Source organism: Mizuhopecten yessoensis, unplaced genomic scaffold, assembly GCF_002113885.1.
Source record: "Mizuhopecten yessoensis strain PY_sf001 unplaced genomic scaffold, ASM211388v2 scaffold8931, whole genome shotgun sequence".
Classification (NCBI taxonomy): domain Eukaryota; kingdom Metazoa; phylum Mollusca; class Bivalvia; order Pectinida; family Pectinidae; genus Mizuhopecten; species Mizuhopecten yessoensis.
The window spans coordinates 496,024-512,545 of record NW_018407794.1 but is presented as its reverse complement, the minus strand read 5'-3'; the positions used below and the strand labels follow the sequence as shown (position 1 = coordinate 512,545).

The 16,522-nt window shown below is 34.1% G+C and overlaps 2 protein-coding genes across 4 annotated transcripts in view; one reads left to right on the top strand and one right to left on the bottom strand.

Moving 5' to 3' along the window:
- Nucleotides 1-7,432: 7,432 nt before the first annotated feature.
- LOC110456861 lies at nucleotides 7,433-10,240 on the bottom strand. Its single transcript, XM_021507885.1, has 2 exons — nucleotides 9,918-10,240; nucleotides 7,433-9,102 (listed from the first exon to the last, which is right to left on the bottom strand). The coding sequence occupies exons 1-2, from the start codon at nucleotides 9,994-9,996 to the stop codon at nucleotides 8,720-8,722; spliced, it is 462 nt and encodes a 153-aa protein (XP_021363560.1). The 5' UTR covers nucleotides 9,997-10,240; the 3' UTR covers nucleotides 7,433-8,719.
- Nucleotides 10,241-14,329: 4,089 nt separating this feature from the next.
- The window catches only part of LOC110456849, a 141,062-nt gene continuing 138,869 nt past the window's right edge, over nucleotides 14,330-16,522 (top strand). For all 3 annotated transcript variants that reach the window (XM_021507850.1, XM_021507849.1, XM_021507848.1), the window contains exon 1: nucleotides 14,330-14,645. In XM_021507850.1, the coding sequence (XP_021363525.1) occupies nucleotides 14,576-14,645 (70 nt within the window). In that variant the 5' untranslated portion in view covers nucleotides 14,330-14,575. The remainder of the gene's footprint in view (nucleotides 14,646-16,522) is intronic.

Here is a 16,522-nt window from a genome sequence, read left to right as displayed (position 1 = left end):
GATGGGTTGTAAGTTAGGCTTAAATCGTGTCTCCCCTTGTACCGTTTTTCACCTCGTTAATCAGATGTATCACCAAACCTGCTGTGAGAGAATGGAAGTGAGGATTAATTTGATACAATTATTTTTAAGTAAAAAGAAATGTTAATAATATTTGTGTCTGGTATATTGGCGTATGTACCTGGTACAACAACAGAGAAACTCCAATCCAGAAAACTGACTTTTCTGAATTACAAATTTTAATCAATGAAATGATGCAAATGAAAGTTTTAGAAAATTGCAGAATTTTAAGCATTTGCCATGGAAACAAGTATACAAATGTTGTTTGTAATTTAAAGCATGACTTGATGAAGTAAATGGTTGTATATATCTTTCATGAAAATTGAGCGAAAATGTGAATGGAATGTCATCCATTAAGGGCCTTTTTTATTGTGATAAATTACTACAATGATTTTAAACACATTAATGTAATTATCTTAAAATCAAATTATCCATTTCCCTGGAAATCCAATTAGTAATGAATATCCAGTGATCGTAAACAAGAATATACTATACATTTTGTGTGCATTTATTTTAGGAATTTCCGATACATTTTGTGAGCATTTGATATAGGATTTTCTGAAACATTTTGTGAGTGTTTAATCATGTTTATGGAGATCTTTCTATAATATGTACACCATTCTGTCTCCTTGACCAAACCAAGTCCCTGAAGCTCGACACTCTAGTCTTATGTAATGTTGACTGTTTATTTTTTTATCATCTTAAGTTAACTGGTTTATTTTAGCGTGTCCTTTTAGATGTAATAACTCCTTTACCAAATATTGATCAGTCAATTTATTATGGGTTTATTCTACTATGTTTTGGTTTTTTTGCGAATTTGTGATCTTTTAAATGTACTTGTATTATTACTTTTTTGACATTTGAACCCAGAAAGTACCCATATAATTATTTTCTAAGCTTGATTTGTTATTTTAGTTTGATCTTTTATTAATTTCTCCATGTTTATTTGTTTTTAAATCTATCAATACAGTTTATGTACATGAACATCTTTAGATATCTGTTGAAATCCACCCATTTGTTCAGGACTATATTTAAAAATTTTAAGTCACCTGTGATGTTCACAAGAACGTTCTTTATCCTCAGGAAATCCTTGCCTGTAGGTCTGTGTGTGTGTGTTAACTCATTCACCCCTCCTTTTTTAAACTGGACTTGATCCTTGTTTGATTTGGTAAGGTTCAAATACGGCTTTAGGGGTGAATGGGTAAATTAACTGCAGATATATAAACACAAGGCTAGAATAATTGATAACTCGGGAGACTTTGAGGAACTTATTGTTGACAATACATTGTTCTATGTTTGTTATTACTCGATAGACAAGAATTAAACATTTAGGCAGTACAGTCTTAAACAGCTAAATAACAACGAATACCTACTTGTCTCACATTAATCATTTTATAACCAAAATATTTTTTTAAAGTTACGATTTCCAAAAAATTATCATTTGATCACATAAAGGCTAGCAGTGTTTTGTTAATCAAAAAAGAGAATTTGAGGTATTGAGGATTTCCTGAAAGTCAAATTTTCTCAAAAGAAGGATGAAAAGGGCAAAGGAATCGTTGTCATGATGTTCAATATCTCACATGACGTGACAAATTCACTCCACATATCATATTCACACGGCCACATCACGTCCTTGATAGATCATGTAATAAAAGTACACATTCAAATCAATGTTCAGTGTTAATATGGAATGTCAAACAATTTTTTGTTTGTAAATAATAGACTGATTTTTGTACTTTCATTCCAGATAAGGGTTTTGAGATTAAACAAACTTGGTAGTTTTGTATAAGTCAAAGACATAAAATCATAATATCTGTTGTCTCAGCTTTATCCTTTAGATTAAATTCACATGATAAAATCTAGAAAAAGGTCAGTTTCTTAGCTTTTTCCTGTTGGACTTGCTTGCATATACAAACTAGATACAAGCTGGTGTTACTGAGATTTTATTGTATGTAAAACTGCTTGTATCCTAGTGTTATGACGTACAAAATTTCGTCGTGAGTGAGTGATTATTGTAATTTGAGGTTTGAGTGGATCCATCGGGAAAAGCTGGTGAGACTAGTAGATAGAAAAGCTTGGTGAATCAACAGGGAGTGAGACAAATAGATGGAAAAGCTTGGTGAATTAACAGGGAGTGAGACTAGTAGATAGAAAAGCTTGGTGAATTAACAGGGGGTGAGACTAGTAGATAGAAAAGCTTAGTGAATTAACAGGGAGTGAGACTAGTAGATAGAAAAGCTTGGTGAATTGATAGGGCATAAGATAAATGAATGGAAAGACTTAATGAGGATTATCTATTTCATGTGTTCAAATTGATTTTATTGGAAATGAATGAATATGATATATAGTTTGTTATATTTTTTTGAATGTCACTAACTAAGCGTTCTGTATCATCACACGAAGATATATCACACAGCAACGGTATAACTTATAGTGCTTTAGTCAAGATGTCTTTTCATCAGTGACATCACAATGATGTCACCAGTTCATGTGTACATGTAGTACTTTGATGATGATGTCATAGGTTTATGTAATTACATCATCAGAAATTGTGATGAGCTCATGTATTGTGATATTATGATGATGTTATGAATGAAATGTTTATTCCGCATGATGATGATGATAATGTAATAAAGAGTAGCCAATGTGTTACCACCATAGTAGTTTAATTTATGTATCATTAACTTTTTGCAGTAATGTTATGAATTTAAAAAAAATCATTAATCTATGTGATTCTGTCATTTAATTTAATATGATACCCTAATTTTATGTCATTGTCATGTCATTATTTTGTGATGCCATCATTTCGTGTGATGATGTTACCATGTATGTGTTTAGCAGTATAGCAGAATAAGTAATCAAGAAATCATTGTAATGTTTTTGATGTTACGGCTAAATTATTATCAATAGAATAAGTTTATATTAACTATGTAATATTTTAATGATGTGCTTTTAATGTTTTGTAGTCTCAGGAACATCTCCCATTGTTTAAAGATTTTGTTTAAATGTTCTGTTGCTGTACGTGTGTCCTTGTATTGTTTTGTTCCGTTATTCCTGGTTTTATCAACGATGTGGGTTAGGAGTACTGTGATTCTGGAGTCTTCACGCTGCAAATAGATATGTGATTATTTGTCAAAAATGTTAAGCATGACAATAACCTGTAAGGGATTTTATAGGCAGGAAAATGTAAGAATATCCTGATTTTAGAAATGTAATAATAATCCAGCCATAAACTTATTCTATGATGTATTTTAATCAATTTTGAATGTAATGATTACAGATTGTGACTCTGTGGTCGGTGCCTAGGATGTTTGAAACATGATGTTACGTTGTGTCAAAGATGTAAAAAATCAAAAGACTACAACAGATCTAGCAGAGCTGAGATTTCTGAGTTGGAGTTAAATGTTAGATTCGTTAACTAATCAGAGATTACAATTATACCGTGTATCGTTAATTATATGCCTCCTCATGACTTCCTGTACTTTGATTCTGTAAGTCATCACTGAAATGTAGAAAATGCTTCTTCATTCAGAGTGTTTGTCTTTTGTGATGTTACAAATAGAAATGCTTGATTTTATTCATGTCTTTGAGCTAAGTTTTAACAAACTGAAATCATTTTTTTTATTTGAAAGACATTTATTTGGTGCCATTAAATATTATTTCAAAATGGTCTTCATCTCAAAAGCAGATTTCTCCGTTTTATTTCCCCTTTTTTTCTTCAAAACTAAATACATCAGTCAAATGATAATAAGGTCCTATGAAATAATTGTATCATTATTGTCAGGTTTGTACTGAATTTTAAAATTCCACACATTGTCTTATACAGATTTCAAGCTGTCAGATTTTCACGCTTGCCTATGTGAAAAGTTAATTAATATGGAAAGTGTTAATTTTTACGCTTTTGAGGTCAACAAATGGATGTAATGTTACCTGTCAATGTTCTCTGTCACATTAAATTAAAATTCATTATTACATGAAAGTAACGAAAATAACAATAGCTTGACAATAGCCCTGTTCACAGCATACTATGTTAGTTTGTAATCTTCTCAAAATTGCATTTCATTATTTAAACTTTATGTATTTTTTGTATTTTTTTTTTACATTGTAAAATGCTTACAATGTTAACAACTCTACTTTAAACCTTTCACCACTGTAGTCAATAATGGACTCATCCACATCATAGCATGGTAGAGTCTACTGAAGTTACATAAGGTTGAAAGGATTAAGTGAAGAACAAATCTAGAGTGATTTGACAATACAGATTGTATAAAGATAAGGAAGAAAAAATAAAATCTTAATATATCTATTTTGATTCTTTACTTGAATAAAGAAAAACTTAAAAACCCGTATTTAAGACTTGCTTCTCATTTATGAATATAAATAAGGAAATAAATAAACTGAGTTTTGAGAAAAAATAAGAGAGATTTAGTTTAAACCATTGTGCCATCAAAATTATGACAATAAATTATAAAATATGAGGATAAAATTGTGAGATTGGAGACTAGAAATTTGTCAAAGAAACCCTGTTTTTGAATACTGGTATACATTCTTGGAAATGTGATGAATGGGATTTTTATTTCGTTTTCATTTGAGATTGATAAAACCTGAAAAATTCTAGACTTGTTTCATCAATTTCATGAAATGAAAACTCACTATAGTCCTCTATATCTGCCTGTATCAATAGTAATCTTTATACTTATTGATGTAATGGTTTCATTTGTGTCAAACATTCAGTTAGCTGTGTTATCTTACCTTAGAATCAACAGACCTCATTCAACAAATTGTTTACCATGTTCATAAGTGACCTGTTGGCAATTTTACCTTGAAATCACAATCAGGAAATATGTTTTTCTGTACAAAAGTTATTAACTTTATTTCAAAATCATGTTCCATAAAACATATCTTTCATGACTTTCTAAACTACAAAATGTTGGTAACGTTTGATTTGGTTTTATCAGGGACAGTATATATATTATATGTCCCTGGTTTTATATAAACCTGATGTAGCCGGCTTCAAAGTTTTCATTTTAGCAGTGTTCAGTTCAAAACCATATTAAAAATTCAAGTTTCTTTTCCAAATATTATTTCCAAAACTAAATATAATCAATGTTTTTTTTTCTATTTCCAGTATATTATAACAACCTTTGGAAATTTAACAAGAAGTGAAAAAGTGGATTGCTGTAGTACCACGGACTTAGATACCAATCTAGTTACCTGGTAGTACTGACTACTCAAAAACGTGTCCCAAAAAAAAATGCAACCGAACCATGTATAAGTATGTTTCAAAATGATTCCACCTTAAGCTCAGTGCAATACAGTTTCCTTGCTTACTTCCCCTGCTATTGAAGTCAGACTATTGTATTATGAAAATACCCTGCAATGAAGTTGTACATACAGTATGAATAAAATGAAAGGTTCTAAAAAGGTTGTGTATTTGTATGTGCATGTCAACCGCTGAAATCAAAACGGAGAGTTCACTCCCTTTGATTTATATTTGTGTGAACACATTTGGCGACAGATGTTAGCGCAGGGGGTCTTAATGTGGGAGGAAACCAGAGTACTCTGAGAAAACCCATGTGGTCGGGAAGGTGACCCAATACCTTTTCACATCAGATCGGGGAATCGAGCCCCGGCCGTATTGGTGAATCTCTTATTTAACCAACTTTAAGTGTAATATCTACATTTTATGTAACACTGAGTATTGGAAATTAAATGTATCGGAGACGTATATACTACGTCTCTGAATGTATCAATTCAAAAATGTGCATGGTGACTAGCTTTGAGATTTAGTAAAATGTATAAAGACGTGGCAAATTTGATTCGGCAAATCTAATACGCCAAGAAGGGGTTACAGTATATGCCGTTCACATCAGTTAGATCATAAATTGCCTTTCCAAATTTGCGGAAGCTAAAATGCCACCAAACTTCATAAAACAATTTTACGTCCTATTACCAGCTATGATCAAATAAGGACAAGCCAGGTTTTGGTGTTGAGGAAAACCTGAGTACCTGGAGAAAAACCACCGACCTGCGGACTGTACCTGGCGACTGCCCCATATAAATACTTTTGCGTTTACGCAAAATTAATCATACTGTTTTATATCTAAAGCATTCCAATCATTTATCACCAGATAAATTTCATATAGCATATGCCAATCATTTCGATAAATAATCCATTCGTTCATCATTAAGAACAATACAGTTAACACCAGTCACTTTACCGCTATAGTGTTACGTTGTAAAACAATATGAACAGTAATGTTACACATGGCCTAAACATACCAGCTGTTGTTTTTAAACCGCACAAAATAGTACTGTAGAATTGTATATGTACTTTTATTTTGCCGAGTATTTCGTTTTTAGGTCACCTGAGCTTTGCTCAAGTGACCTATTCCAATCACTTTCCGTCCGTCGTCGTCAGTCGTCCGTCGTGCGTAAACTTTTTACATTATCAACTTCTTCTCAAGAACCAGTGGATGGACTTTTTTCAAACTTTGTCAGAATCATCCTTGGTAGATGAGGCTACCAAATTGTAAAATTGGGATTCCTACCCCGACACTAGGGGCCAGGGCGGGGCCCAAAAGGGAAAATTAACCAATATTTCAAAAATCTTCTTCTCCAGACTCAGAGGTATTACAGTCATTTTCTCTGCATGGATGGAAAGATCATCAGGGGCTTTATTTAAATTGTAAATTTCAGGACCCCCGAGCTATCCGTTCTCCCTTGGGGAGGGGGTAAAGTTTACTATAGTTTATATAGGGAAACAACACTTTTGGGTATATTTTGACAATTTTCTGTTGGAAATTATTTTTACTTGGTCAGAATCATCTTTGGTGGATGACGGTATCACATTGTAAACTTGGAATTCCTGCCCCATCCCCAGGGGTTAGAGCGGGGCCCCAAAGGGAACATTTACAAATATTTTAAAATTCTTATCCTTTGATGACATGACAAGTATTGTATTTCACTTAGTTAGCATGCTGATTTCCACATCACATCTGAACAATAAAATAAAGCTACCAGTACCTATGATATAACTAAGGTGACCGCTAAGGCCCTTGTGCCTCTTGTCTTTATATAACTTCAAACAACCTATTCGTGAAAGTTTTAATTATCAAAAAATACAATAACATAAAAACGTGTTTTGTTTGTGTTTAAAAATTTTTTTAAGATTTTTGGTAAAAGAAAATAACGCAATATCTTCAATACGAATGAGCAAGCTTACGTAGGAAATGGATGTTTTGTCGTTCAATCAAATCAATCGACTGCTAATGTCATTCGGAAACTGAATTTGTGCAGCGTCAAATGTCTATTTATCGTTTTCCATTTGATGTTTCAGGGGTCCCGTAAAAAAGCATCCAACAAACAACACGTCGACATTAAACACATTTTATTATAAGCAAAACTTTGTAGAAAGGATTTAGCAAAAGTTATTACCACTTGTGAAGCGATCCATCAACATTTCAGTAAGAGCTGATTTAATAGACAACTACGAATCATTTAGAAGAAAGGAGTCAAAATCAACATTTAGTAAACACTATAATCAAAATCTTCCGCTGGATCTAATAAAAATTAAACACACCTAAATATATCTTAAATTCTATTCAAAGCTAGTACAACCAACCAATAAAAAAGGGAATTCAGATTATCTTTTATTCTCAGTTCATCAATAAAGTGATATGCATTTTAACAAAGTGGGCACGATTTACACAACTTTAATCTGGGACTAATTTGATATGGAAAATATGACACACAACAGATAAGGATACAGTTGAATCTTGATATTGGTTATAAAAGTGATATAAAAACACCGATTTTGCAATGAAATTTGCATTGTACGAAAATTGCACAATGCGATACACTTATAACGAATTGTGTTCTGTTTGTAACACAACACACGGAACAACACATGTGGACTTGTTGTTTTATTATTACTACACATTGTGGCCGCGACAGCCAGGGATCATACCCCTATCCCGGAATAGGCTCTCTGCAAGATCTCCAAAACATTCGTAAATGTCCTTTTTATCTAGTTTGGAACACGACAGCAAACCTACAAGCACACAGATTATATAGCGTTACACCATCAAACACGTAGTTTAAAACACACCAAGTCTTATGTAACTTCTAAGCTAACTTTCTCCTACCCAAACAATAATTCTAGATGGACCATATGGCAACGACAGTTACCCCTGTCTGGTTTGGAGAGTTCACACTCTTATTCCTATCTCTATGTAGAAACTCGTGTAAGATCCTATATGTATATGTTGTAGCCAAACCTTGTAACCTTATAAAGGGTTTTACAGGTTACTTTCCCTTTCCACTATACATAGGTTGCCAAACACTTTCGACCTGGATTTTCCATCGTTTGACCAACAGTGCTACTGATGTGCCCGAAACGGACGACGTAGTTATACGGTGAAGTGCAATGTTTTCTTTGTTTGGCTTTATGCTTCTACAAACATTTTTTTCGAAAAGGAGCTTCATTTCTTCATATGTTTAATGAATATTTCAAACATTATTCAAAATAAAATGTCAGTATTTTCCGAGGACGGTACGTCAAGTACAGTCAAAAGTAGTCATATTTGTCAAGATTGCTTGAATATTTCATTTGCACTTTCAAAAGCGTAACAACGAAACCAAAAACACGTGATACAGTATGCTAAACTATATCAAATACGTCAGAGATCTTCGTGGGCTTCTGGGTGATCTTTTTCTTTCGAACATTCGGCTTACGATGTTTGGGTTTCGGATCGCCATGACGCCACCAAGACACACAACGAGATATATCCATGGCAACGATGAAAACTGCAGGAACACATATCACAAATATAGCCACGAACCCGATACTCCTTGATGACGTGCGGTCATCAGTTGCGGATATCAACTTACTTTTATAAAAGGTCGTCCTTTTCTTGTCAACTCTCAGGTCCGATATCAGTGTTGCAATCATCATTTCCAGTTCTTCTGTGGTCTTGGGAACGTTTGAACCATTTCTTGCCTTGCACATGCATTTAGATGTGTCCGCACAGTAGTCAGCTAAACCTGAATATACATTAAATAACGGTGGCTGATGTGTGCCAAATTGCGTTGTTAAATTTTTTTCGGGGCGAAAAGACGAGATTGAGTCACTTTTGATTCTCGTTGTTATCTCTTTTTATGGCGAAAATACGAAACAACGAGAATTAAGGCTAGTTGATTTTCTTTTCGGCTCCGAAAACCCCCGAAACTAGAAATAGCTCATATCAGCGACCGTATTCAATGGAGCAAACTAAAACACCGTTATATTGTACATATATAACCTTGGCCTTTTTTAACATAATCAGAATGTCCAAATGAAATATAAATAGCACAAATACAGTATCAAAGAAGAAAAAGCTGGGATTGAAAGTCAACGCAAAAAACAAAACAAAAAATCCGGAACCGAGAGCGTCCAGAATATCTGGATACCATAGTGCAACGAATCAACGTTATATGTAAGCTCTATAGGCACGGGATGGGGAGGCTTCGGTTTTCCATACATCTCAGCAAAGACATGCTCTTTTTTTCTTACTTTAAACTGCAAAGCTAAAGCACTGACTGTTGAGGTCAAGGAAGAATGTTTAAATCATGGAATGTACAATATGTTACTACTGAGAAAAGGTAGGCCTAAGAAAAAGAAATCCAGTTGGGTTTTACCACATAACCTGGTACCAGGAAGCTTAAGTGTCACGATATCAAGACTACTCCTATCTTGACCGGTTTGTTACATTACTGATCACATGACTGGTCACATGACAGTATATTTCTATGAACTTTTAATTTGGCAATCTCGAATACCTTTTTTTTTTTTTTTTTTATCTCAACGACTATTTACTTACCCTCATTCACTGTTGTTGTTCTCTGCAATGTAATATCCAAGCAGACCATCATAAAGACGAACGTCAAGGAAAAATGCATTCTTTCTCTGAGAAACGCAACTCTTCAGCTTAAACGAAACGTTGTCCGCGTATCGGTGTATTGCTATGCTCAATTGTTAGAAGTATGGTGCCCATCTTATGTCGTGACGTCATATACAATGTACTCTTGACGTGTGACTTACATATCCATTTAGCATATGTATTTGACGTGTTTTTCTGCGTTAACTCGTAAAAATGATCACTGAAATAGCCCAAATTGTTGAGAGCTGACACAAAGTGGTATGAATAATAAACAAAACAGGTTTTTTTCTTCATTATTTTATTGAGTTTAACAATATGAGCATGCACCATATAGGCTTACAACTTCGATTATTTGTCAATTTACAATCAATGGATGTGATGATATTGAAAAAATGCAAGCTGCAACTAACCTGCCTGCTATTACATGTGCTTTTCTATTCCACCCGAAGCATTATGATATTAACATCTGATTATATCATGTGTATTGATATATTATTCATTCCTTGTGTCTACTGCTACCAATCCACTACCCCTCCCCTATTCCCGCACCTATTCTGTTGTTCATATTACTTCATTTCCGTATACGTAGCTAGTGTTGAAATAATTGATTATGAAGCAGATATCAAATTAACATAAGTGTAATGACACTTTTTTCCACTTTTCTATTTCATATAAGGTGACATACAATTTTTATTTAAACAAGGTCCAAACCAACCCGAAACCGTTAATCAATTGAATAACAATGGGCACTCTTCGCTCACAAACACTAATTGATTGATGACGAATATAACATATTTCAGATGATGATCTAGCGATCGGATTGTTTAAATAGGATCTCACTCAATTATTCAGTTTCGACCGCGAGATAAAATGTTGTCTACCCTTGTGTTAGGTTTCATATTTTTTGATGTGGCTGTGTAAGTATTGTTTTCAAAAGATTCGGATAACATTTTTTCAGAATAAATTGAAATAATATTAAACTGTTTAATAATCCCACCGCTGCCACCAATGTTAACTTTCTCTTAAATTCCCTACAATAAAACATTGTGAAGCATTCTAACTTCGGTAGACAAGAAGTTGACAAGATTAAAACTCAAATCTACACAATGACAAAAAATCAACAAGAGCTGGAATACCGCATTGCTAAAAAACGTAATTCAAACTCAATATTGATCAAACCAGGGCAAAATATGAACCATTGAAAGATTATACCTGGAAGGATATGCGTCGTCTGCTTTCTTCTACTTCATCGACGCAACCCGCATTGTAATTCTAGGTCATATCTAAGTAATTTAACTCCCCTAAATAAAAGAACTGCAATAGTGATAAGGAAAATCTCAGTGCACATTACATTTTAGATCACAAACAGAAATAGCATATTTTCCAATGAGGACATTATGACAGCTTTAACACTCGTCCATTCAATTCATCAATCTGCATCTATGGAAGCCCTGTGCCGTAAGACACGATAAATCATAAGGCAGCAATTAGTTTTGTACCTGTCGTCAATTACGAGGACCTTTATTCGTTAGTAACACCGCTTTATAATTCCATGTTAAATATCACAGGGACAGCGGGGACATTTGACCCATCATTTCAGTACTTTGGATAAATTTGAAAAGACCACGTGATGGTGCTCTTGAAGATTCAATGGTGTTTTCCTCATCACTGGTGTTGAATCATGCTGAGAGCTTAAAAAGGAAGCTTAAAAACGGAGTTGTTCTGATGGACGTCACCCACAAATCAGCTAGAACAGAAGTATTTTCTTCTCTAACACGGTTAAAATCTGAACGTTAATTTTTCCATGTGAATTTTACAGTATCCAAAGTTGATGGGGGAACTTTTAGTACTATTTACTTTAACGTCAGGTCTTTTCTCGCTGTGATATATCACCTCGTCCTCAGCAGGGTTTCCTTGAAGTAATGGCGAAATGTGTATAGGATATGACTCACATATCAATCTGGGGAAAATATACTGACGGACAGTAGCATTTTAAGTCCAAAGCTATCCATATCAAAGCTGAATTCGGTGGCAACATTTTCCAGAAGATTGTTTAGATACTCATGAGGAAAAGCTGTGGTCATCTTGGCCGACTGGGTTTTGTTTTCATAAGAGGCTGAATTCAACTAAGTGTTTATTAGGACTGGCATGATAGTAACATTCCAGCTTCCTGATTTCTTTATGTGTCGAATTTGATTAAATATTCACGGGCTTGCTTGGAATATCTTAATTTTCGTGTTAGATGTCGGGCACTGACAAACTTGCAGCAACATCCATTTTTGAGAGACAGTGCAGGGTGCTGTATGTGGATAAGTTAATGTGCATTGCAGGAAATATTTGCCCTAGATCTTCACTCGGCAAAGGCGAACTACCGCAAACTTTGATACGGGTGCTGACGAAGAGAGAAATACTGGAAGTTGTATCTGCTGCAACCGAGACGAATTGATGGAACGAAAGGCGGAAAAGTCGTCAAGTTGTTGTTATACATCTGCAGTACAGCAAGAGCTATCCACAATCAAGATTCGAATGTGTGCGCGAGCTAGTTAGACAGATGGAATATGATTACCTAAGAACGAGGCTTTTGTAGATTGGCACTTCATTCAATAACGAATTGTGGAATATTTTTATAGCAGGGGATGTTCATGTCAAATTAGGTCAAAATCGTTCATAAGATATTAAATTATCGGCACATGACAACCTTTGATTCCAGGGGTGAAGGATACTTCTAATGAAGCAGGTGTAGTTTACTGAGGCCTATACTGATTCTTGTTTATGCACCACGTTTAATTTGGTTAACTCTCGGATATGAAAGCGTGGGAGAAAATGTACAGAAACATATTTTTTAAAGAAATTAATAAATCTCTGTCCAAACTAAAAATAATTAATGCAAAATAGCATATTTCGAAAAAATGGACAATGATTTCCAGTTCAGTTTTATGTCCAGATTTAATGTCCCTTAAAAAATGTGTGATGTCCCTTTACATTGCTGAATTCTCTTAAACCATTTTTCTAGTTATTAATTTTCTGTTATAAACTCTATTTCCTAAATTGTATTACCAATTTTATTGATAAACGAAATAAAATGTTATTTTTCAAATTTGATTAAATATCCCGTGACTAATAAAAATGCACCGTCTTGATATTCTTTTCAAACAGAAGCGTTTCAGTTACTCATTGCCGTTTACGTAAAATATGGCGTGTCAAAGGTTGCAATATTCAATAATTGTCAATATATGTTCAATATTTTATAATACACATATCTTTTCAAATATTGAATACAAATATAAAATTTCGAACATAAATGTTATATTATTGAATATTGCGACGTTTGACACGCCTTAGTAAAAAATAAAAGTTTTATCAGTTATCAGTTAATTATCAAATATAAATAGTAAAAGTAATGTAAAAAATATCATCTATGATATGCATAAAACAACATAACCCTAGTGATTATCTTTTACTTTTCTAATATTGTTATAGACAGAATTTCTGACTCCTGTGATTTTCATTCACTTATTTATTACGATGTACACTTGGAAAACTTTTAGTGCGCAATTAACAGCTCCACTTCTTCGATTATCCTGAGGTTCCCAACGCTGTAATATAGAATAATCTGGGATCCATTATATTTCATCTGCTTATTTTTTGAAAATGTCACAATAAATGTCTGTAATAAAACAAATGATTTTACCAATTCATTGAAAATGTTAATTGGACTCTTCAACATTAACCCTAGATCACTCTTACATGAGATACAAAAAATGTCTTGGAGATATTAATTATGTTAATTAACTTATTACTAATGCCAGGTCAAAATTGGTTTCGGAATTTGAATTTCTTGGAAATCTAGAAACCTTTAAAAACTCCTATTGGTAAGATACCAAACGTTTTGCTTTCTTACTAAAGCCTCAATAATTGAAGCCCGAAAAAAATAGGGTTAATTCATTCTTCTTAAATTTTATTATGTAAGTTTTTTTAAATGTATAGGTGTAAATAATTTGGAAAAGTATTAATACTTCAGAAAAATGACAGTATACCTATGGTACATATATGTGTAACTGGTTATTTCTAAAGTTATCAAGACGTGGGCTCGTTAACTTGACAGGTGCCCGCAGTGCCTTATAAGTAGTATGTCATAGTCTATGCCCATTGTCTGTCTGTCGGTTAGAAAACCTTAGCCTGTTATCTCTGTTCGAGTCTTTACCTGTTGTGCACAGGTAAAATTTCACCTATTGTAACCTTGTTTATCTGTATCCAGGTAACAAGAAACAGTCATGCGCACTTTCCCTACCCGGATGTACGAATAAGGTAAACTTATGAATATTCATGTTTTATTGACAGTGCCGAGCTAGCCAAGACTCGAGAAAGACGTAAGGAACTATAAGGAGTCGCAGAACTTTCGTTATTTTGAGGACACACTTACGATCTCAATATGTGACAAGCACTTTAAAATGGATTTAAATGTATAGATAGTTGATCGTGTCTAAAACAGAGCTGGTCTCTTGTTAAATTGTGTGATTTTTTGTTGTTTACTTTTCGTACCCGGCCGTCGTGTTGTGTTGCAAGCGGGACTTGCACACAGGACTTCACGAAACACGATGACCAAATTTGTGGAATTATGTCTGACGTTTGTGTTGGTGTGCTGGCCACACCACACCTTCGTAACAGGTGAGTTGATTGACTTACAGGTATATTCAGTCTGCAGTTCATAAACACGTTATAAATTGACATATATATAGTTACACACCGCCCCCCCCTCTTCTGCCTAGTCCAACCTGGGTTTGTTAGACTTGCTTTAGTCCGCTTTACAGTTAAATGTGACTTGACATTCTTAGCCATGGATCGCAGTTAGAGGATTTATTTTGGCTTCAACTAATGAAGTGTAGTGGAACTGGACTGATTCGATCGTCTGCGACCAAGCATCAGTAGCTCAATTGGTAAAGCGTAAGTCTAGAGTTTGGAGGGTCCCTGGTTCGAACCCCTGTCTGGCTGTGCATTTTCCCTCTCCTGTTACAGTGGTTCCTGTGGCCAACCCTTGTTTCAAGCATTTGGTGTATGCTAGGCAAGTGGATACCTGAACCTGGGTTGTAGAAAAAGGGATAAGGAATTCATGTTGCGGAACTGGACTGGGTCGATCGTCGGCGACCTGAGTGAGAGAGGTGCTCAATTGGAAGAGCATCCGTCTAGAATTCTGAGGGTCCCGGGTTCGAATCCGGTCTGCCTGTGCATTTTTCCTTTCAGAAGTATCAGAAATAAATTATTTGACATGGCCTACCTGTATGATAATAATATTTTTAGCGGCATACACTATGCAGAGTAGAACATTTATCAATTACATATATATATATATGGTATATTTACACCTTTTATCTTCCAAACTTCAGATTTTTGAGATAAAAGCTATGAGTCCTAACCAGGATTTTTTTTTTTAACTTAGACATTATCAAGCTTATCCCCCTATAAAATATGAGCGTGTATGTGCACAACTCCTGAGTGTGATGATGTAGCATCTGTGAAGTCTTCACAAAATTTGACTTAAACCGAAGTAGTTGTGCAGACAACATTTGTCAGGGAATTTTGAAAAAGGGACATAACTCCCAAGGAATTAAAAAAAAAGTGATTTCAATGACTTCATCTTTGAAGTTTTATTATATTAGATCATGACCATTTTAATATATGTATATGAACTTTTGAATTATCCTAAATTACAATATTTTTATTGGGCATGACGTCCCCTTTAAGAATGTTTTTTATTGGGAACAGTTGAACTGACCTTCAACATGAGACATTTTAGATAAAATTTGCAACAATTCCAACGACCTGATGCACCTTCCAGTGGAAGTTATCTGTTAAAAGTAGCTGAAGTTCAAGGCTGCAATTAGGGGTTAAAGTTCAGTTACGTTTTTACTTGACTTAAAAGACAGTAACATTTTCTGTTGAGACAGTATGCACATTATTTAATTCAAGTTCACTAGGAATCTTACCAAAAATAAGTATTTACTTTCCTGGCATGCTAGCTGTCGTTAAAATATATTTTGATTGAAAAAAGAGAACTTTGTAATAATTTTTATCCTCCAAACTAAGTTAATTACACCCATATAACTTGCTGCCACCAATTTATAAGCGGCTCCTTCCAATTCCTTTAAGTCAGTATCAGCACATGTACAGTTGTTAAAACCTACATTCCGTTTTACTGACAATGCATACATATTGCCATGTATATTTGTACAAAACATCAAAGGTATTGATTGTTATATATTAATAGATTCATTGTTTACCTTGGTAGGCAGATTGTTTACATTATGTTGTATCACTACAATGAAAAACACCATTTCTTACAGAAGTACTGATCCAGAAATGTTTACAGATGTAGCGATTCCCTCGACTAGAGCAGGGACTGTACTTATACATATATAGGAATCTATTTGCTCCTGACTAGAATGATCACATCATAAAACAGTAAAATTGACTACAAATATAGATTAGAAAGAATTTGTTCTTATTTAGATACTACAGAAAAAATAAAATGTTGTAACAATTATTTA

Coding starts and splice junctions, on each gene's coding strand:
- LOC110456861 (XM_021507885.1), bottom strand. CDS start 9,996: ATGCATTTTTCCTTGACGTTCGTCTTTATGATGGTCTGCTTGGATATT. Junction 9,103..9,917: donor AACAACAACAGTGAATGAGG/GTAAGTAAATAG, acceptor ATGTATATTCAG/GTTTAGCTGACTACTGTGCG.